Source organism: Pygocentrus nattereri, chromosome 2 (genome assembly GCF_015220715.1).
Source record: "Pygocentrus nattereri isolate fPygNat1 chromosome 2, fPygNat1.pri, whole genome shotgun sequence".
In the NCBI taxonomy this organism is placed as follows: domain Eukaryota; kingdom Metazoa; phylum Chordata; class Actinopteri; order Characiformes; family Serrasalmidae; genus Pygocentrus; species Pygocentrus nattereri.
Window position 1 is genome coordinate 30,339,229 of NC_051212.1, and position 22,982 is coordinate 30,362,210.

The 22,982-nt window shown below is 39.1% G+C and overlaps 1 protein-coding gene across 2 annotated transcripts in view; it reads right to left on the minus strand.

The window, feature by feature from the left end:
• LOC108436215 (ADAMTS-like protein 1) overlaps positions 1-22,521 on the minus strand; it is a 164,235-nt gene extending 141,714 nt beyond the window's left edge. For both annotated transcript variants that reach the window (XM_017712567.2, XM_037545809.1), the window contains exon 1: positions 22,069-22,521. In XM_017712567.2, coding sequence (XP_017568056.2) covers positions 22,069-22,119 — 51 coding nt within the window. In that variant the 5' untranslated portion in view covers positions 22,120-22,521. The remainder of the gene's footprint in view (positions 1-22,068) is intronic.
• Between the last annotated feature and the right edge of the window lie 461 nt (positions 22,522-22,982).

Here is a 22,982-nt window from a genome sequence, read left to right on the forward strand (position 1 = left end):
ATAACTGAGGAACTTCTCAAAATGAGTTGTGCCAATTTTCCACTTCTCTGATTGAGGGCAGGAAATAATTATGCCCTCCTTGGCTTTATCCCACATCTGTACACTTCACACACTCACTTGGCATCAGCACGGAGAGAAAAAGATTACCCAATTTTGCTCCTTTCAGAGGAAATACATGCACAGAAGTGAGCACCTTTGGACGAAACCCTGCTCAGGAAGCCTGTGGGTCTAAAAGTGGTTAAAAAAAGGCAAACGTGTAGGGGAAAGATGAAGTAGGTCAAGTACAGGAAAAAGGAATGGCATTAAGGAAGCGTGAGGGTGACCAAGCTCGCTGACAGTCAGCGCACATGGGAAAGCTGATATGCTATATTTCCACATGACCTGGCTGATTCTGCTGCATTGAATGCAACACTGACTGGTCATATAATTTCAACACCAGAAGAAAAAAAAAATCTCCTATAAACTCACCTGCACATGACAAGCACCTCCCAGAGGGTGAATATCATTGCTATCCAGAAAACTGTAAATTTACAGGAAAGGGCAAAAATCTTCTTTACTTTTAATGTGAGTCAATGTAATGACATTGTTTACTATTGAACCATTCATTATGAATTTTTGACACAATGCAAAACTAAGGGCAGCTGCTGTTCTCAAATGATGCAGAGAAATGAAACATTGAAAAAATATGGAGATTTATGTTTTTCTTTTAATATGGCAACAAAACACATGTACACATACAGCAACACATCTACTTGACAGAAGAAAAACGCATGTAGTTAGATTCATTATATTACGCTATATTAAGCTGAGATGCTATATTGCTACATGTCCTATTCTTTGTCCCTGCTATTTGTCCTTCCTCTACTATTCTGGGAAGGCTTTATCCTAGATATTGAAAAATTGCTGTGGAGATTTGATTACATTCAGCCACAAAATCATTTACGAGGTCAGGTACTCATGTTGGATGATTAGTTCTGAGTCACAAACATCACCCCAAAGGCATTCAAGCTGCGTCACTCCAGAGAACGCAATTCTAAAACTTCATAGTCCAATGCTGGGGGCGCTGTAGACCCATGGAGCACACACTTTGAGTGTAGTGTAGTGTAGTGACCAAACGCCTGGCTGTTACACTACTGAACTCTGTGGAAATAATACTGTGAGCAGATTTAATGCACTTTTTCAGGCGATATAGAGGTCAGGTGAAAGCAAAATCATATAGGAAATGTAATTCACGTAATCATTCATGTGCAATATTTGATGAGTGATATTTATCTTGCCATTGTAGTACACAAATGGTGTTCTAATATTTGTTTTTAAATACAGATATCAGCTCGGAAAGTCACAAACAGAAGTTTGTTGAATGAATGAAACACAATGACAAACTTTGATCTTAGGCTATATGCTGCTCCAGAGCATCCCATTCTTTTGGCAGTGTCTTTCCATGAAGATTAATGCTGTGTGTGAGTAACTGTGTCAGCGAAGCGTGCGCCTTAAAGTAGCTGCATTTATTAATTAGAAAGGGTGTCAGGATGTCTTTGGACAGATGAGGTATGGATATAATAGAGAGAACTGTTCCAGAACCTTTTATGTATGTGCCAGAAGAAGAAAATCTATCTACTTAGTTTGACTAGTATTAAATTGCTAACATGCTACACCATATGAACTGGCTAACCGATTTTTAAAATTCACTGAATGTAGCACTAGCTGGTCATAAACTTTCCACTTTAAAAAGAAAAGCTCACCTGTACAGGACCAATACGTCCAGTAAGGACAAAACAAATGTACATATACTGCAAAGCACAGTACTGAAAACTCTGAACTTGGTTGCAAGCAAAAAGTGCACAACATGGAAAAGATCTTTGTGATTATACTGTTAAATTGCTTAAATGGAACATGCTTCAGTTACTTGATTTGGAGCATCACTCAAGGTAGTCAAAGATATGCAACTATAGCACATATGTTGTGTGGGTCTGCATGATTTGTGCTCAGCTACACTCTACAGTGAGTGCCAGAAGGAATGATTTACTTAGATGCAGCATGTACATGCAATACAGTGTATTGCCCAGCAGTAAGATAATGATTAACATGTGGTATGCTGTGTCTTCTGTGTATAAACACAAAGCTTTCACTCTTTTTCTCTCCTACAGCATGCACAAGGAGCACTGATTCTACCTGAGCTGCTACAGGTGGCAATACACACCCACTGTTTCAAAGTTAAAATGGATTTGGCTGTTTGTAAAGTAGAAATCTGGCAGCCATTATTATGCATCCCCACCCTCTCCTCAAGGAAATTTTTGCTTAAGAGCACAAGGCCTGAAAATAACAAGCTGACTGGAAGTTCAAAAGCCAATTGCAGCTTGATAGTCCATGTTTTCCTTTTTGTAAGTAATAAACATGGCTTATGTTGTGTTATGTAACTATCAGGATTACTCAGTCAAAAAAATAGATTAGAATTTACCTTTTCAATGAATCAACAGTAATTAGCTAAGTTTTCATCATGATGATACATACTGAATGATTTGTTGATCTCTCTTACTTTAAGAAACAGCCTTATGAACACACATTAAACAAACATTCATTGCTTGGCACAGAGGGTTGTTTTTAAATAAGGGATGTAATGTTTCACAAAATTCCTAATTCAGTTTGATAAGGTATGGTGGTGTCTCAATTCGATACATCCCTCGATACATCAAATATATGGGGAGCGTCAAATGTGCCTTATAGTAATACATTAAAGTCTTCATTTTCACTTTATTAGAGCACTCAACATTATAAAACACATTATAATGTATTATTATGTATTATACTGTACAATATATTGTAATGAGCTAGCCACATGCTAATATAGTAGCCTCATGCTAATTAATGCGTATAAGGAGTGAGTCTTTCCTCGCTGCTCTTGAGTATTTTGTTTTATTATTATTATTATTATTATTACTATTAATACCTGTCATGCAAATAAAGAGTATTAAGCTTCAGCTGCAGTCTTTATTGTTCAATACATGTGTGTTGAGAGGCTATTACTGAATGATACAGTATCTATACTGTACTGTTACACTTGTATGTTTAATGTAATCCTTTTGAGACTTTTGTTTAACTTTTTCATTAACATTCTAATATCTTTAAAAGGCTGTGCAAGGATTGTTATTGTTTGGATGAGGTCCATTTATATTGGTTGTTCCTTCTTTAATTCAATAAATCATCTAAATAATCAGGAGATTACTTGATCAACAAATAATCTATAGGGACTTTCTTAATGGGAACACACGCTTCTTTCCAACTTGATTCGATTCTCAAAATGCAGGTCCAGATATGAGTGTACCTGGCTCAGCTCCAAGGGAAAACATGTATGTGCACCCCTCCATCAACCTAAAGCATGTTTATACCTATCCCATCACCTCCCCACTACTTTCCCCCTCTGCACCGACATCTCTAGATGGCAGATAGTGTCAGTCAAAATGGCTAAACAAAAAGGGAATATGTCCTATATCTCTGTGCGCATTTCTCCTTTGCACCAATTTTGCTCTCATGAGGGCGTTCTTTTTATCTCTACACTGAGCAGTCAGGGAACATCACACCAAAAAGCACTATGCACATGGTTGGAATGTATGAAGGTTTATCAGATCACAAACACTCTGCTCCATCCTTTTTCACTATTTCTTACTCATTCTTAACAATAGCATGACATGCCTAAGCTTTGCTATAGTTATTCTCAGGGAATGACAGAAGACTGTTTGTTCGCAAGCCACTTTTCGAAGCGCCCCATGTTTTGTCTGATTGCTTGAGAATGTATTGACTTTTATGTCTATGGCACCTCAGTGCTTCTTTTCACATGTTTAACTTTAGGAGCGTATATCACAGATGTTTAATATGGTGTCAACATGCGCCTGTGTTGCATGAACTTCCATGCAGAAAAAAATGTAACATTCTAATTTTACATAATATAAATCAGTGGTTTAAAAAATATACAGGGAGATTCACTTGAAAGAGGCCCCGAATATTCTGTAATAACTCTCACTAGGACGAAGCAATCTAAACGAAACAAGGTGCAATGTGCTCCTCAGTATATGGAGCTTTGAACAATCTGGGACGCCCCTGCGTCGGAGTGATGAGGTAGACACTATTGTTCAGGCAAGCAACGTTGCTCAGGCAAGGAAGGAGAGGAGAAGGTGAAACATAATATAATTATCTAATAATATTACTTCTGCCTTCTGGTGGTCAGACTACAATCTCAACTTTTAGAAGCAGGCAGAAGTTATTACATTTGAGTGGAAGATTACAGACAAGAACCCTTTTTCACAGTAGCCGAAATATACAATTTTCTGTTATGTAGTTCCATCCATTTTTTAATAATGTTGAAATATTTTGATGGAAATGTGTTTCCAAAACGCAAACCAAACTACTAATCATTATGGCCGTACATGATTATTTTTATCAAGAAAGCTGCAGCTGTGCAATCCATCTTATCTCAGCACAACTGTGTGAAATTGTATGAATTATTTTCACAGCAGGGACCCACCATCCTTTTTTTTGCTCGTTAGCATCTCAACACAGAGGCTACGTTCACATTACAGGCCTTGTTCCTCAAATCCGATTTTTTGCTTAAATCTCTCTGACAGGCTGGTTCACACTCGTTTAAGTAGCTGATTTAAATGTCATTATTGTGAATGAACCAGTGTCCTGAAATACCCCGCAATGCACACATCCTACTCAGTAACGTCACGTGAATGAATCACGTATGTCACACTTATCACCAGCAAACAGACCAACGAGCAGAAGGAGCCATCACTGCAAAAATAACTAACTCTGAATAAGCTCTCTGTGAGATGTGTTGCTTTTCAACCGTTTACAGGCTTTAACTTCTGCTCGTCACTGCTGCCATGGTAACACTGAATGATTGCACACGTGCAATGGAAAAGGAGCACATCAATTCCGATCTGAGCGTTCACAATAACGTTGCATGGCCATGAATCAGATACGTAGGACCACATATGAAAGTAGCTCAGGTTTAATAAAGATCAGATGTGTGTGTCCACACCACCCTGAAAACATCAGATCTAAGTTACATAAGGACAAAAAATTGGATTTGAGCCACTTCAACCTGTTAAAGTGAATGTAGCTAGAGTCACAACAGTTGTAGAAAGCCAAAAGTGTCCTAGCTAATCTGCAAATAGAATTACGGGGAAAATCTCAGTCATTTTCAATTTCGACACCACTGTGGAGCACGTATAAAGGTTAAATGAAGTGAGGAATCATATGCATTATAACCAGGTGTAGTATGAACTATATAGGTAAAAGATCTATTTTGGTTTAGTATTATTATAGGAAAAACACCAAGGAATGTTAATAGCTACTTGTTTTTTTAATCCAACAGTTACAACTGTTATTTGTTATTTCTCAGAAATATCTCCTTCAGCTGAGAACCCCAAAGAATCTAAATCATGAAAAACATTTTTCAATCCATTAAAGTAGACTGGAGTAAAACTGACTGCCGACTTGCATGCAATTCTCTTAAAAAAATCAAATCAGTAACAACATACCTAATTTAGGACTCCTAATGGAATGTACATAGTTGGGAAAACATGAAGAGGTCAGATTTTTATCATTTGAAATGTTTTTCATGTATTTTACCTGTCAGTGCTGAGGCCAAGTAGGCGAGTCTAGCTGCAGCGGTAAAAGAAGATTATGAAGATGAGTCTTGTGATGACAGTTAAAAACAGGCACAGAGCCAGAATACAGTATGATAACGCATGAAATGGTAATTCCATTTACTTCAAAGATTGATGCTCCTGTTTTCATAGTGAGGGTGTGGTGAGTGTACAGTGGCGATGGTCTGTGTCCCTTTAATCAGTGTCTTCAAAGCCACTGCAACGTCTTATTGTGACCGTGACGATGGTTTAACAAAAATTTACATAGATGTATCAACAAACAAAAGCTTCCTTAGTATTAAGTGTGTTCACTCTTTGCATTTCCCAAAAAAGAATTTGTTTCTTCTTGTAAACACCTCAAAGTTCAGTTTTAGAATTTGGTTGTATTTTCTGCTTGCCATGATTCAAGCAATCCCAATTACAAATTTAGACTCACCAGTGTGTAAAGCTTTACCGGTTTCAGTGTCCTAGAGCAATTTTTATACCTTTTTGTCTAATTTCCTTTCCTCAGTAAGGGTTTCTTGATAGCTACTCATCTTTTGGACTCATGTTGAGTTGTCTTCCCATAGTTGAAGATTGGACAGAAACATGTGTTGATTTCTTCACATCTGAAGTAAAATGGGACTTTATTTTCTCTTGTCTCTCAAAGATAAAACCTTAAAGTACTGTTTATCTGATGGTGACAGTTTTGATGGTCCACCAGGTCTTGCATGGCTGTTAGGAGTTCCCTTTCCCTTCTTCTCTATATTTTAGAACTTGAATTATGAAAAAAAACTTGTCTGAATAAAAAGGGCATATTCTGCCTTTCTTGTATTTACAAGCTGTTGTATGTCATCTCTCTGTGCATTTCTCCTTTGCACAATTTTGCTGTCATAAAAACATCAGGCCTCATTCACCAACATCTTCCTGAGTTTTTTCTTAAATTTGTTTCCAAAGAAAAAGTCTACATCACAGATGCTCTTAACTCGCAGTACTGTTAGCACCTTTGTGCTCTTGATTGCATGTAGATTCTGTCCATACCCAAGAACAAATCCCAAATAAGAAAGCACTGATGAATGTCAGAATCTTGGTGAAAACTGCACAAGTGTGTTTTAAGAAGTTTCTTCTTAAGAATGGTTGGTGAATGAGGCCCATTCTTTTTATCTCTAAATTGAGCAGTCTGGGAACAACACATGAAAGAGGACTTCACATAGACATGGAATGTATGAAGGTTTATCAGATCATAGAGGCTCTGCTCAGTCACTTTTCACTTTTTCTTTCATCGTTAATTCATGCCTGTGCTTATCAGTTTCAGTGATCTAGTGGAATTTTATTTTGACTACACAGTTAGAAATAAAGGTGCTGTGCAGGTACATTTTTTGTACATGCATCCTCAAGGCTACAACAGTGGTTTTAAGGTCCAAATGTGTACCTTAAATTAGTTTTTCCTAGAGGAAAACTACATATTTGTATCTTCTCATAACCTAATGTTTTAAAACAAAACAATAAAATAAAAAGGCTGGAGACGGGACGGGGTGTGTGGATGCAAGCTTCTATATAGAATCACTCTCTTTCCTATAAATTCTTCAAAGAACCATCATTTATCTTTTTTAAGAATGTACTTTGTATGGGTGTTTATACACTACAGTTTCTTTGGGACCCAGGACTGCTTGCTCTGCGAGTTCAGTGTGTTTGGTCAAGTGTGAAAGCTGTTTTTGAGCCCAGGAGTGGTCTAGATAACCAATTTCTGGTCCTTCTGAAATAGGTGGTCTCGAGTTTGTTTCCAGTGAACTTGGGTGCGGCCTACTGCATGTGCGAAATCTATCCGCTCCCAGCACCACATGTGTGATTGCCTGATTGGTTCATTTTGTAATGTGACTGCTTCGACTTATTGTATTACTTCCCTTTTCAACTTTCGTCATGCTGGGGAAGGATTGTTGTGGACAAAAAGTGCTGTTTGCTGCCACTTTAAATATTTTTTTTGTATCTAAAGAAAATAATAAAAAGCAGCAAACGAATGAAGCTAATTTTGCAAACCTGCATACAGAAAAATGACATATGAAATTGCCCAATCAATCCATAATTCTGATGGAATTCTTGTGTGTGAATGAAAAACACATAAAGAGCTCCTCCCTCAGATGAGCCCAGAATAGTTCCAAGGTGTGGACTCAAGTATTCTGGACAAGTGTGAAAACACCCTATAAATTCTTACAGTTTTACAGAAAACAGCATGTCATACAGTGATAGAAACCATATAAGTCGAGTTGAGATTACATAAGAAGAAGACAAAAATGTAGACGTGTGATGATTTAGGCTAGTAGTTTACGCACTATTAGTTGGTAGGCCATTAGCTTGTATTACTTGTTAACCTCATTAGCCCCCAGTAGCTCCAGTGCAAAAGTAAAGCACCAAACTTGTCTTGACTGATCACCTACATTTGGGGTGAGCAACACCATTAAAAAACTTAACAGAAGCTGTCGACCACTGTAAACCCATACCTCCTATAACCAAGCCAAAGGTGTGAGCCACTAGTCTTTCACATCACATATGAAATGCTGTTAACCACACACTGTCCGGAACTCCTGCCTGTTGGAAGCATCAGGTTCAGCATTCAGTAATTCACATGCTCAGTCATGACCTGTTAAAATACTACACTTCAGTTTAACGCCCTCTCATGAGACGTAGGGCCAGTACCTTCATAAAGTTTCTGCTCACGTTCCCACGGCCGGGCTACCTGACTGCAGGGGACCACACAGGAGCTGGGGCTTCCTCTTAGGCAGGCCAGGACCCATATAACTAAGAGGAGAGTGATGTGCCAGAGACCAGATCCAAAATACATTGTACAACTGCGCTGAGACGCAGTGCAAAAGGTAAACAAAAACAGAAAGCAATGATGTTCAAATCATTTAATCCACATATTTCATTGAAAATAGTAGAAACAAAACATATCAAATGTTGAAACTGAGAATTTTTTTTTTGCTTTTTGTAAAATATGTCCATTTTGAATTTGATGCCAAAATACATTTTTAAGAAGTTGAGACAGGGACAACAAAAGACTGATTAATGGTAAAAAATACAAAAAACACCTGGTGGAACATCTCACAAGTAATTAGAATGATTGGGAACAGGTCGGTAACACGACTGGGTGTAAAAAGAACATCTGAGAGAATAATGTTTTTCAGCATAAAATACTAAAGAACTTGGTGATTTTATCAGCTACAGTATATAATATCACTAAAGATTCAGGGAATCTGGAGAAATCTTTGTATGCAAGGAACAAGGCTGAAAACCAATAGTGGTTGGCCATGATCTTCTGGCCCTAAGGTGGCACTGCTTTAAAAACAGACATTATTCTGTAGTGGAAATCACTTTTGAAAACCACCATCTGTGAACACAGTTTGTCTCTGTCTCCACCATGCAAAGCAGAAACCATGTATAAACAGGATCCTGAAACTCCTGGCCACAGCTGTCATGCCTCGGACTGAATCGGACTCAATGTCTCACAATGCTTCAGGAGATCACATGACTCTGGACAATCACATGCGTCACTACCAGCGTTCACAGTCTCCTGATTATTAACCCAACACACCTGTGCATGATGACCTAGTTAGTTAGTATATAAGCCCGGGCTTCAGCTAGATTCAGTGTGAAGTATTGTTCGTCCCTGAGATTACTGAGTGTTCACTTTGTGATTCTGAATTCTTTGTTATGACTGTATCTTTGTTATTTCGACTTTTCCTTTAGATCTTCTGTTTTTTTGTACCTTCACCGGCTGGTTTTGTGTATTTGAAATTGGACCTTTTTGGATTGTTTATCAACCAGGATTTTGTCTTCCCCTTGGATATTGGTTGCCTGTGCTTTTTGGTATTTGACCCTGATACTCGTTCTCCTGTATTAAACCTCGTTTGTCTTCTTATCCGTGTTCGTCTGACTCCTGTGCCCACATAACAACAGCTCACTTAGATGGACTAAGGCAAGGTGGAAAAGTGTCCTGTGGTCCCACAAATCAAAATGTTAAATTTCTGAAAATCATGGATGCCAAATCCTCCAGGCTAAAGAGGAGAGGGACCATCCAGCTTGTTAAGGCACATTTCAAAAGCCACCATTTATAATGGAATAGGGTCGCGTTAGTACACAGGTGACTTGCACACCTGTGAAAGCACCATTAATGCTGAATGATATTTACAGGTTTTGAAGCAAAATATGCTGCCATCCAGGCAACATCTTTTTCAGGGAGCACCTTACATATTTCAGCAAGAAAATGCCAAACCATATTCTGCGTGCATTACAACAGCATGCCTAGCAGGAAAAGGAGTCTGGATACTAAACTTGCCTGTCAGCAGTCCAGACCTGTCAACCATTGAAAAATCCAGCACATTATGAAATGAAAAACACGACAAAGGAAACTCTGAACTGTTCAGCAGCTGAAATCCTATTTCAAGAAAGAATGAGAAAACATTTAACTTTCAAAACTCCATCAATTGGTCTCCTCAGTTCCCAAACACCTACAGAGTTTTGTTAAAAGAAGAGGTGATGCAACACAGAAAAATGCATATCTTTTTCAAAAATCAAATTTCTCAGTTTCAACATTTAATGTTATCTTTGTTCTATTTTCAATTAAATTTAGGGTTTGAATGATTTGCATATCATTGCGTGTTGTTTCATTTACATTTAGCACAGTGTCCCAACATTTTTGGAAACAGGGTTGTATGCAATAATACAAAAAAATAACAAAATATATGTGATTCCTTCTTTTGAATAGTAATATATGCATAAATGAGAAAGTTAGAGAGAAGGAGCGAAGGCAGTCTCAGTTTATAACTCTCTACCTAGAAACATCTAGGATGAGGCAAGGCTCAAAGGGTCAATCATACAGCGGTCACACAGCGGTCACAAGACTACAAGAGTCACTTTACACTCTCTATCATAGTGACAACTAGTGCTGGCTGCTGATGCATTCAGCTATTGGCCTTACAAAGTTTGGAGAAGAGAAGGATACCACAGCCTGAAAAAGTGCACACAACCAAAACATCCTCAGGCCGGCATGCCACAAATTCCTAAATACATAATTATGTGTGCCCACACACACATATTAACATACCCTTTCAAAGTTAGTCAGGCTCTCCTACAAACCATAAATCACTGTTAATACAAACAGCAGTATTCTGCAGTTCATTTGGCTGCTGCAGGGGAGATGAGGACAGCAGGATATTTCATCATAAAGATCAAAGGTAAAGCATGTGATAGGATACTCTAAGTGGGAGCTAAAGTACAGCATGCATTTTCTTCCTCATGTTTCAAGCCTTCTGTCGTCTTAAGGCTCAAAGGTTTCAGACAGTTTCCATTTAAGAGCCACTGCTAATTTTAGCATACACATTTGTAACAAACATTGTACTGTAGACATTTGAAAGGCCTATAGTCTATATTTTCATGTATAACATTTGTGTGGTGTTATGTACCAAAAACAATAAGAATTTATTTTTATATGGTCATATTAATTACACAAGCTTTTGTGGCACTGTGTCTAGCTGCTGTCTGAACAAATCATCTAAAATGCTACATCTTCAAACTGATAAACTTACAGGAGAAGAAAAACATGATATCTTAATTTCGATATACCATGAAGCTGTACTATGTAAGATTATTGTTAAACTTGAAAGTAGCTTTACAGAAAAAAAAATTGCTTAAATCTGGTGTCTGTGTGCTGCTGCAAACCTGAAATAATCATTTTAAAGTTTGAGGTGTAAGGATTTCATGGGTTTTCAGACCATGTCATGTCATGTTCCTCTTTACGTATTAATATCACATACACAGGCTCAAAAATGTTTTTCCACACATTGCAATTGCTTTGCACCAGAGAGGTCTCAAAATCCCATGGTATGTAGCTTTAATATAAAAAAAAACTATTCCAAGTACAACCCATTCATCATAAAATGTTCATACAATTTAAAGAGCATTTGTTTTCATATGTAAAAATTAGGGCCTGTCATGACAGGAACAATACATAAACAACCTCTGTTCGGATTAGCAGTCCTGCATTTTGCCTCATTCAAGAAGCAATTTGGGCTGGAATATATGGAACATATTGTTATGTTTGAACACTGGAAAAAGTAAAATACCAAACATGATGCCACCAAGCTGAGAGGGGGGCAGCAAGTACATGTTTTCTCTGAGACATGTGAAAGCAGCCACTGCATCTTTCCAAACTGCCACTAACATGTCATCACTGGAGAGCTCAGCAGGAGAACCCTAACTGCCAATTCTCTTACATCAGCTAACAGATGCCTCCACAACTCAGCTAGCATCATCTGAGTGATGAGGGGAGAGGCTGAGCCAATTGTGCCATCTTAGACTCCTGGCCACAGATGCCTAGGGCATCACCAGGGAACGAACTCATGATCTTCCACTGATATGGCCAACTCTTAAACAGCTGTGCCACTCAGGAGCAAAATGTTAACAATGTTAACACAGCACACCAAGCTCTAGAGGTTGGAGTTGTTCGCTTAAGCTTTTAAAAGTGCGAGGCACAGTGAGTGCTAAACTTACATGTGTACCAAAGGCATTCAAGCATGTTCTGCAAGACCCTGAAAGCCGGCCCCAGAAAGCCCATGCTCCGTCTTTTCGGCGTTGCCGTGGAGTTGTGTTTAAACAAAGAACATGCGAAGGGGGGAAGCACATGTGCAAACCACAGGAAGCATCATTAGCTCCGCAAACATTCACCTAAGCGAGGCATGGAGACCCTGTCAGAGCACAACTGCCCTTTTCACTACAAACACCACCATACACCATCCCCCTCCGCCTCTCTCTCTTTCTCTCATCTCTGTGCTGGCATTCTTCCTTATTTGACAACTCATTTTTACAACTTTTTCTCTGCAAATTCTGCTTTACTTGTCTTCTTTTGATTTCCAGTGTCCTTTTCTGGAACTCTCAGCTAAAGCAATGGGTGCCATACATAGCTGACAGTAATGTTTAGATGCCTCTGAAGGCCTTCACTACCAATCTCAAAACATTGTGCACCGTTTTGCTACTGTTACTGAGTTAAACATGTTTAGTCAAAATGTTGTGAAACACCGTGTAATGGCTTTGAGGTACGTTTTCTCTCATTTGACATATATATAAATATATAAATAAACCCCACCATATTAAAAAGGCAGCACGCACAAAAGATTCTATTAAAGTCCTCCACAAATATGAGTGTTGGTGCTTGATGTATGCAACCACAAAAAATGTTAGAAGACATGTTTGTTATAAGTATTTTATTGTAAATTGTTTAAACAGAATATGCTAGAAGGACTGCAAGAATGGCCTTCTGTCTTTGGCCCAGGTGTCTTTGGTTAAGTTTGGAGCTAACTCTGCAGGACATGACCAATCACAGTTACAGATGAGTATTTCTGTAGGAATTTGAATGAATAATGGGATTCATGTAGTCCAACAATAGTAAATGATTCTGGTCCTAATATTGCAGGCCAATCTTTAACCATGTCACTGTACTGATTTACCAATTAACGTTTAATATATTGCTATGCATATTGCTATCACACTATATAGCAATATAGAATAAATAGAATAAATAAATAGAGCCTCTGCGTCAGCATTTCTGAAACTTACTAGGTTTTATTCTAACACTGTTTGACCTGGTTTGGTAAATTGACTTTTTATGGTGTATAAATCTCTTGTTAAAATAATAAAATGGCTAAAGCTTCGTGTGTTTGGTTTAGTTTACAGGTTACTGTAAATCCCCCATTGGGATTGAACATACAAAAATCTCTTTTAGTTTAACAAATCAGTTAAGCTAATATTCAAGTTTCATGAGGGAAGGCAATCTGTGCACGCAAGGCTGCGGTGTGGCTTTATCTGTTTAGCAAGCATGACCACAGTTTTCAAAAAAAAAAAAAAAAAGTGCTGCCTTGCACTGCTATAGAATGTTCTAAGACTAACATAGGACATTACATGTTAACAGATTAGGAGTCATAACTGCTTTCCTTGTATGCGTCTTAAAGCAATAGATGGCACCGTTTCTGACATTTAAATTTTCCAACTTACATAGGTACTGCAACCTATAAGATATTTCTGATAATACTGTCAATGAGTTTAAGCCTATGTATACAGGCTTTGCACATATTGTCAGCTCTGTAAGAATCATTTGTAAAGCCCCAGAGATTTCTGGGAACTGTAAACTGGAGTCATTCAGACTTCCCATACTTTCCCATAGACTTTCCCATCCATTTTGGATTGTGTGGTGTGTCCATTTCTTCTGACTTATAAAGAACAAATATTCAATGTTGTCTGAACATCTCCTTGATTCCACACCCATTTACTACAGTAAATTATATTGTCTTTCTCAATGTCTAAACTCTTATAATTGCTACTTGCCTACTTGCTATCCTTATTTATGCTTATGCAATTGAGTAACATAGCTATGAAGTTTTTTTGTTCAGAGCTTCTCAAGGACGGCTTCCTCCTCTTTCCCTCCCTCCAAGTATGCATAACCCCACTCTTACTACACAATTTGCTCTGATAAGTAAAACCCACTCTTCAGTTTAATTGGAAGGTCTCAAGCTTGGCCCTTGGCTTTAGCTGCCACCACCCCCACATACACAAACATCTTTTTTGATGAGCCCTGAGTTCAGTTTAGGGACGAGGCAATGACTGCAGCTCAAATCTGGGAGCCATATGACACTCTCTCGTTTCCTTTCATTCTCTTCCTTGCTTTTTTCAGCTCACCACAGCTTTCAGAGTTTGGGACTCTCCTCCAGGAAAACACAATAGAGGCATGAATAAGGGGACAACAAAGCTCCGTCACCCGTACGAAAAGTGGAAGCACTCTCTAAAGTCAGTCCCAAGATGTTCCAATGATCAAGATGTCAGAAGCTTACCTTTTATGTAAGGCTATAAATGATAATGACAAATAATCTTCATAACAGGTGAGAATATGAGCAGGAGCTACTTCTGAAAGTGACAGAGGGCAGAAACAAAAGAGAGACGATTTAAAGACCACTCAGCAGGCGCTAGGCCAAAGCTGTCATGAAGAACCAGCTTCATTAGAGACTTTTGTCATCACAAATGTATCACAGTAGCTTCTACACTATTAATTATAGAGTTCTACGTCTTCTTTGGCTTGCTAAAAAGCCTGATGGATGGATGGTTCTTTATGGGGTAAATGCCACAGAAGAATCACTTTTGGTTACTTAAAAACATTTCAACGGATAGCTGTTTTAAAAAAGATAACCTTTAAACAAAAGCTTCTTCAGGGAAGTAAAATGGTTGTTCTATGGCATCCAAGGAACTCTTTTGGCACCTTTATTTTTAGTACTGCACATTGTGCAGGTGAAGTGTAAACACTCAGGTGAACCCCAGAAGGTGGAGGAAGCGTCGTTGTACCGATCTGTTGTTTCAGTGCCCTCTGCTGGTCACTGATGGTCAATGCCAGACTGGCAGGAATCGCTCGAGAACTGTGGGAATCACTGAGGGTAATTAAACCCCTTCATATTTAAAACAAATCACGTTTTGGAAAAAAAGTGCTTTGTAATTCTGCACCACAAGTGCTTATGTTCCTCATTGTTGTTCAATATCCTGAAAGGCTGCTTATGAAAACAAGTAGCATACATTTCAATACACTACGGTTCACAAAATCTGTTTTCAATCCCTTTTGTTTCACAAGAGGCTGCCCAAAAAATATACCACAATCATGCCAATTAATCCACTGTTATGGATTCATATAGCTCAATTGGGATAACTTAGAGCCATAACATTCTTTGCTCTCTTTCTTATGGCACGTCCCCATGACACGACATGAAAGTCTGCCAACATCCTCTTCTCTCCTCCTAGGAGCTAATGACAGTGCCCTTCCTGTTGGCTGAGAGATGAAAGAAGCTGCCTAACCAACAGGATGTCCAGCATGGAAGACAGGACATAGTCTACCTACTTGGACAGAAAGGAGCACAGAAATACTCAGTTCCACATGCTTTCTTCAATAAACAAACTTCTTCACAGTATTCGTCAGGACAACTCTGTATCCTGACCTCTACGTCCAAATCGCAGATAAAATAAATGGACCAAAGAGAATACAACAAATGTAACCTATTATTCTGTTAGAACATCCAACACAACGTCAGGGCCAGATGGATGCAATAAGATGAGCTTTGTAAGAGCTTTTGCTGTTAAACTGCTTTTAAACACTCCCAAAAGCTGCCCCCTAAAATCGATAGTGTCACCGAGCATATTGGACCATGTATATTTTAGGCACTGAAATAACAGATATGATGTAGCAATGGCCTGCAGAATGCTAGAACTATTGCAGCTTTTAATTGAAAGCTACTATATATATATATATATATATATATATGAGCTTTTGCCCCAAAAGCACCATGCATTGAGTTAGGAATTATCTACTTGTAGGCCAGCTCAAATACACACCACATGAAGATCTGAGAAGTTCCTTTAGAACCTGGCCTGAAAGCACAGACTTATGAAAAAAAGAGAAAAAAAAATGTTCAGCTCAATGCACTGCGTTGTGGTGAGTTCATTTCACTACTTTTGACCAAAAAACGTCTTAACATTCCATTTCCACATCAAATCATACCCTTTAATACATGACATCAAGTAGGAATAACATAGCCTAATTCATTCCATTATTCAGTAAGATTACATATTCAGATTATATTCAGTAAGACAAATATCTGGAAAAAAAGATTTGTTTTGGGGTTTGCAAGAGCAGAACAAATCTTATATTCAGGCAAAGAACAGCTTGATTTATTCTTCTTGTCATAAAAGTCCTGGGAAAGTTGATCATCAAGAGACTTCTTGCTCCAAACATGGAAAATTTACAACAGATAATGCCATAAATGATTTATTCTCCATTAATAAGACAGTATACAAGATTCTAGTAGAAACATTTGTATGGCTGGGCACGTAATTAGAGATTACGGAACAACAGTTAGAAAGAAACCTTAAAATATTGACTTATTCTTCATCCAGACCTCTTTAGGAGCCAATTACGTGTCAGGAGCTCTTTTATTCGCAGCTTGTTGACCTCAGTGGAGTGGCAGAGCCAAGCTGTGCTCTGAAGGCGCAAGCTATGGTGCCCTAAGCTGCACTGATTTAGCTCTTTAAAGAGGAGGCTTTGGTTAGCGTTGTGGAGGATTCGCTTTGCTGCACCATTCGAAAGAACTTGGGATGGAGGAGGTCAAGAAGGCCAGCGGGGATCACTCTGAGCACATCACTATTTGTCTGTGACAAAGGGGCATCTATTCATTCTACAGTGACCACTGCTTGAGAGCAGTGGGTTTTTCAACCTAACACGCAGGTCTTTCAACCACACACAGACAACAGGTGTCTGACATGGCAAATTTATAACAAAGCTTTTAGACATTTTATAAACCACAATATTTCATTTTTTTCTGAGATTTGTATGAACAGATAAATCACACCAGCAAAACATTAGCAGCATTTTTAAAAATCTGTAACAAAAACTATGAGTAACACAGAGGAGTTTCTTTGTAAAATGCTGTTTATTAGTTTGAAAAGAAAAACAGCTGACGTCTAATGCACTTTGCCAAAAAAGGCTAATAATAGTGGTATTAAATGACATATATAATAAAAATAATAATAACTGAATTGCTCAGACCATGTGATCCAAATATGCAAACCAAGTTGCAAAATCAGCCTGTTTGTGATGTCACAAAAACTCATTTACATACAGCCACCTATTTAGTCTACAGGAGTTAAGCTCCACCCATTCACACTGTGAAAGCTTTTTAACGAGGCACAATAGACAGTAGCCAATCAGAACTTTACTGGTTTTAAAGCCACAGAAACAAAAATAGCCTGTTAAATTCGTAGGGATAAAAAGAGGCTAGAAAATGGTCATGTAAAAACAATTTGATTGTTTTTTTCTCTTATTTTTACTTAAATCAACAAAAATGTCTTAAGTGGACCTCAACGAAAAAAAAGTAATACAATGCAAAACTGTAGGACATGGGCCCTTTAATAATGATATAGCATTGATATTTCTTGTATGTGTAAATGCCACTTCCAACAACAATAAAAAAGGGAAAATGCATGGAAATAACATTTAATGCATTTTGGATCAAAACTGTCCAAGAAAATCTCAAATCTAACAATGGGTAAAAACAAAAAAATAAAATGAGCCAACATCCAACCAGCTGTTTGTTACTGTACAATTCATGCACTTATCCTACACTAGTGATTGTCCTTTTTAACGATACTTTAAGGCTTCTAGAAGAGCACCCAAGATTTACTCAGAAAAGTATACTGTGATGGAATTTATCATGATAAGTATTTCATATCGTCATATCACCCACCCCTGCAGGCTGAAGGCTCCCCTGGCTGCTGATAGCAGAGCAATGCTTCTTCTCTGCACTCTTTGTTGAGAATGAGGGATGAAAAGAGAGCATCAAAAGGAGCAGAATGAGCCCACACATCTGAGAAATGTTCCACACAGAGGCAGCTCAGAGAGTGGGAGATGTTGTTTTTGAAGTGGCTGCAGGGAAAACCGATTAGGTCACTTAGGAGTGAGTGAGTGAGTGAGAGTCTGTGTGTGTGTGTGTGTGTGTGTGTATGTGTGTGTGCGCGTGTATGAGTGTGTGAGTGAGTGACAGAGAAAAAGATGCAGAAAGGGAGAAAGTGGGAGTAAAGACAAGAAATAGACAGTGACAGAGAGTAAGAAGGGGAGAGAGAATGAGCGAGAGAGAGAGAATAAGATACATGAGATAAAAAAGGGCTTAGGGATCCATCTGGACTGAGCTGCACCACCAGATTTGTGTAAGTCTGTATTAAACACTAGTTCACTTCAAACTCTCCTGTTACTAAACTTTACATTTATTTATTCTTTACCATGTCCTTGTGACAAGCAGCATCAATTTAAACGTTTTAACAAGGGCAAATCATCACTTAACTGGAGCTATGGATGTTTAGAGCTGATAATTAAAACCAGGCTTATTCAAGGTTAGAGCTGTAAGCACAATCACAGCACACTGAATTTTGTGTTTTAGCTTTGTTATCTTAAGCCGTAAGATTTAAGTTTTGGGGAAACATGTAATTGCTGCACACAAAACTCGCTACAAAAAGGTGTTACATTCTTTGTGCTTTCACATCATTGAGACCTGCTTAGGGAGAAGGTGCAAAAATACAGTAACTACTAAGCCCAAGGTAAAAACTAGTTTGTATAACTGAATATATGTTGAGTTATAATAAACACTTTCATTGTAACTTAACTTACGTACAGCTGGTACAACCAATCCCAGGTGAACATGTCCAGAGCTGCACTAGGTGTCAAAAGGAGTTCTTTGGAGCAACGCCATCTAATAAACTACTTTTGGTTCCCTAAAACAGTCTTCAGTGGTCCTTCAAAGCTTCGGTTCTGTATTTGAGATAATAGTGTAAAGGTTCTATACCAATTAAAGTTTTTCCTTGTACCACACATGCAAGCCAATAACCATTTAGGAACCTTTCATTTCCAGAGTGTAGCCTAAGAAAGGCTGGAAGCAACAAAAATGCAAGCATGACTGTATTTGTGTTTGTGTCTTCTTGCAAGCTCATTGCAAGCAATATCAGTTCACTTGGTGGGTGATTAGACTGGGCCCCATAAAGTCCTCATGTTAGCTCATCTCCTCTGTAATGCTAGATATCACATTCCTTCTCTCCATTTAATCCACGTTACTAAAGGTCTCACTCCTTTTTACGACTTGTACTGCAAAAGCCTGTCTCATCTACTCACATTTTTGTATCTCTCTAAGCACTTTTATTGGGCGCAGCTTGAACAGCCAGGCTTTCCCACACACATCATTTATCATCATGAGTGCCACCTCGTTCCTGCAAGGAGTTAGCGCCCTATGTTCTTTCAGCGCCAAAAGACATACGGTTTTGCTTGCGGGCACCTTCTTGAACTTCTGTTCTCTTCCATCTCCTACAGGATCTGTTCTCTAGAACACAGTGAAAAAAATCTGCAAATCCATAGCCACGAAGATAAACAAACCTGATCTGGACTGGGTTTGTTAACCACGGCGTGTGCCAACACCAATATAAACTCAGCAAGGAAGGATGTTGCCTTCTCGCTGTGGCAGGTGTGGAGTTGCCAGGACAACAGAGCCCAGATAGGAAGCAGCAGACACACTGTCGTCCAGTTGTCTGAGAGAACATATCATCTTTTAATGAGCCTGACAGACGCACTTGGCCTACTAACAAAACCGCAAGCCAAACCTTCCCTCCTGTGGCATTTAGCAAGTGCTTATTAGTGGCGGGTGTTCATCAGCAAACTCACTACAACTTAATCCTCACTAAAAACTTTGTCTAGATATGTGCGGTCTGGAAAAAGGGGTCCTTAAAAGGTGATCTTGTTGCGTCATATGTGGTCACTCAGTGCACACATGCACTTAATAGTCAATAGAAAATGCAGTGAAGAAGACTTACAAACTTATAAATGAGTTGGTGTGATGGGCAAACTCTAGATGGACTGTACGTCAGTGATCACCACTATCCTGTGCCATTTATCAGCCTGCTTGAATGCATATTCAGCATTTAAATGTTTAGGAATTGGTTACTAAGGCCAATAAGATGCTCAGCTTTAGACAGTGGATAAATGTGTTCAGGTAAATGTGATGTGTTCAACTGTTCTGTTGCTACTCCAGCTCATTTGGCCTCCCTCTGAGACTTCACAACGTCCCCTAAGGCTCTTCATTGCAGTCACCTTAGGAAACATCATCCAAAAGAAGCAGCACCAAACGCAAAAACACTGCAGCCCATCTATAGCACCTGAAAAGTTACTTCATGTCCACTCATACATGTCATTCCCAGTAAGCACTGTAATTCATTGGAGGTTGTGCTAAGCACAGTTATCCAGTGACATTAACGGGGCATTCTGGCATAAACTAAGGATCAGTAAGTTATTTGTTGTGTTATGCAGTATTCTGTAGCACAGCATGGTATCCCTCAGCCTCAATGGTTTGACAGAATTCACATTTTTGTACAATTTTCACATTCAAACAGCCCACCCCCATCTATCTACTCAAACTTTATTTCCACCTTCAATATACACTCACCGGCCACTTTATTAGTTCAGTTGCTTGTTAACACAAATAGCTAATCAGCCAATCACATGGCTGCAACTCAATGCATTTAGGCATGTAGAGGTGGTCAAGACAACTTGCTGAAGTGCAAACCGAGCATCAGAAACGGGGAAGAAAGGTGATTTAAGGGACTTTGAACGTGGCGTGGTTGTTGGTGCCAGACGAGCTGGTCTGAGTATTTCAGAAACTGCTGATCTACTGGGATTTTCACACATAACCATCTCTAGGGTTTACAGAGAACGGTCTGAAAAAGAGAAAATATCCAGTGAGCAGCAGTTGTGTGGACGGAAATGCCTTGTTGATGTGAGAGGTCAGAGGAGATGGGCAGACTGGTTCCAGATGATAGAAAGGCAACAGTAACTCAAATAATCAACCAAAATCTCTGAGGAATGTTTCCAACACCTGGTTGAAAGTATGCCACAAAGAATTAAGGCAGTTCTGAAGGCAAAATGGGGTCCAACCTTTTACTTAGTGTACCTAATAAAGTGGCTGGTGAGTGTGAAATCTTGCTTTTGAGACTACAATGGTATCAATGGAGCAGGCATGGTTTCAAGAGATGGTAGCGATGGTTACTTCTTTATTTTGGCTGAGCTGTCTCGTTGTGAATCCATTCAAAATGTTCAAACCCAGTCAAAGAATGACCCCTCCTTTACAGTATGAATACATTTATATTTATCCAGGCAGACCAAAAGCATGTACAACTTTATTAAGACACAGTGGACATTCTCGCACTCAACACACACTATAAACAGCTGTCCACCAGTATTAAACTAAGCATTCTCTTGAATTACACTGTTTAAAAGGATAAAGTGAAGGGAATGGTTCTGTTCAGAGTCATGAGTTCTATGCAGAACCATTTCACGCTTGGTTCTTTTCACAGTGAAATGGTTCTTCAAATTTGATGGAGAATGTAGTGTACATGGGTTTTAAGTAGCACCAAAAAGAGTTGCGCTACTGTTACAATGTCAAGCTCATAACAACAAAAGAACACTGTTTGGCGCTTTATAGAACCACTTTCAAAAAGGTTCTACATAGAACCATCGACAACACAGTCCCCATCAGTCTGAAGATCCTTCTCACCATGCAAAAAACCATTTAAGTATGAAATGGCTCTATAGAGAACTCATGTTTCTAAAAAGAGCCATGGTCTTCACTGAAGAAGCCTTGAAGAACATTTTTTAAGTGGTTTAAAAAAAAAACATTCAAAACTTGTATGTATTCATTCAAGTGTGCTTAAAGGGGCTTTTAAGACAAACTGGACATTCTCACACCATACCAGCACTGCAGGAGGCAAAAACTGTTATTCCCCAACACCAACACTGTCACTGGATAGAGGATAAACACAGACATCTTACCTTGAAGAAGAGCAAAGCCCACCACATGAAGAGCAGTCCTGTTCGCCTCATTCTAGCTCTGACAGTTCAGTTCTGGGCGAATTGACAGAATTCACAGTGCTGAGCCTGGTGGACGCTGGAAAAGGCGTGAATGTGTCTCTTCTCGTAGTTCTCGCCGAGTTTCACCTCACTGGAAAAGTGCTTTCTGACATGACATGTCATATTTGCTTCCAGATTGTTGTGGCCGTGGAGCACGTTGTTGCTAAATTTATGTCAGCGCGTCAGTGAGGGGCTCTCCTCTCCCACCTTACGCTCTTAAAGAAACAGCACCAGCACGTCCTCAGAGGAGAGACGCTCCCACAGACTAACGGCTTTCCGCGCACTTTCTCCTGTCTGCTTTGACTCGTTTGGCGTGTTGGTGAAAGAAAACCGACAAGAACTTACACGAACGTGGCGGCCTAGCTAATTAGGCGAACCGACTCTCATCTCTCCTCACTCCTCCTCAAGGCAGCTTATACAAAGAAGCAGTGGCATTCTTCCCTGAATCAACAGCAGTCTTCCTCCTTTCACCTCAGCCGCTGTGATAAGTGACTACCTCAGGAACTCATCACATTCCAGCACCGGAGAGAAAGAAGGAGGGAACCGCGTTAACGTGTATTCGCAAGATCATGTTTGTTCAGGCAAAACGGCAAAACGGCAGGTTCATTTAGGTGCAAAGGAACATAATGAGCAGCTTAACTTCTCTTATCCGTTTCCATTAGCTGTCTAATCTCAGTTCCTGGGCGCTATCTCTGTAAAATCTCATTTAACCTGATCAATACAAGCTCTATCCATCTCACTGCACTAGACGAGGAGAAGGGGCCACATACACAAGCTTTGCTTATACTAAAGTGTGTTATTTAAAGGGCCAGTATCTTTCATGCATTTTATTTCCC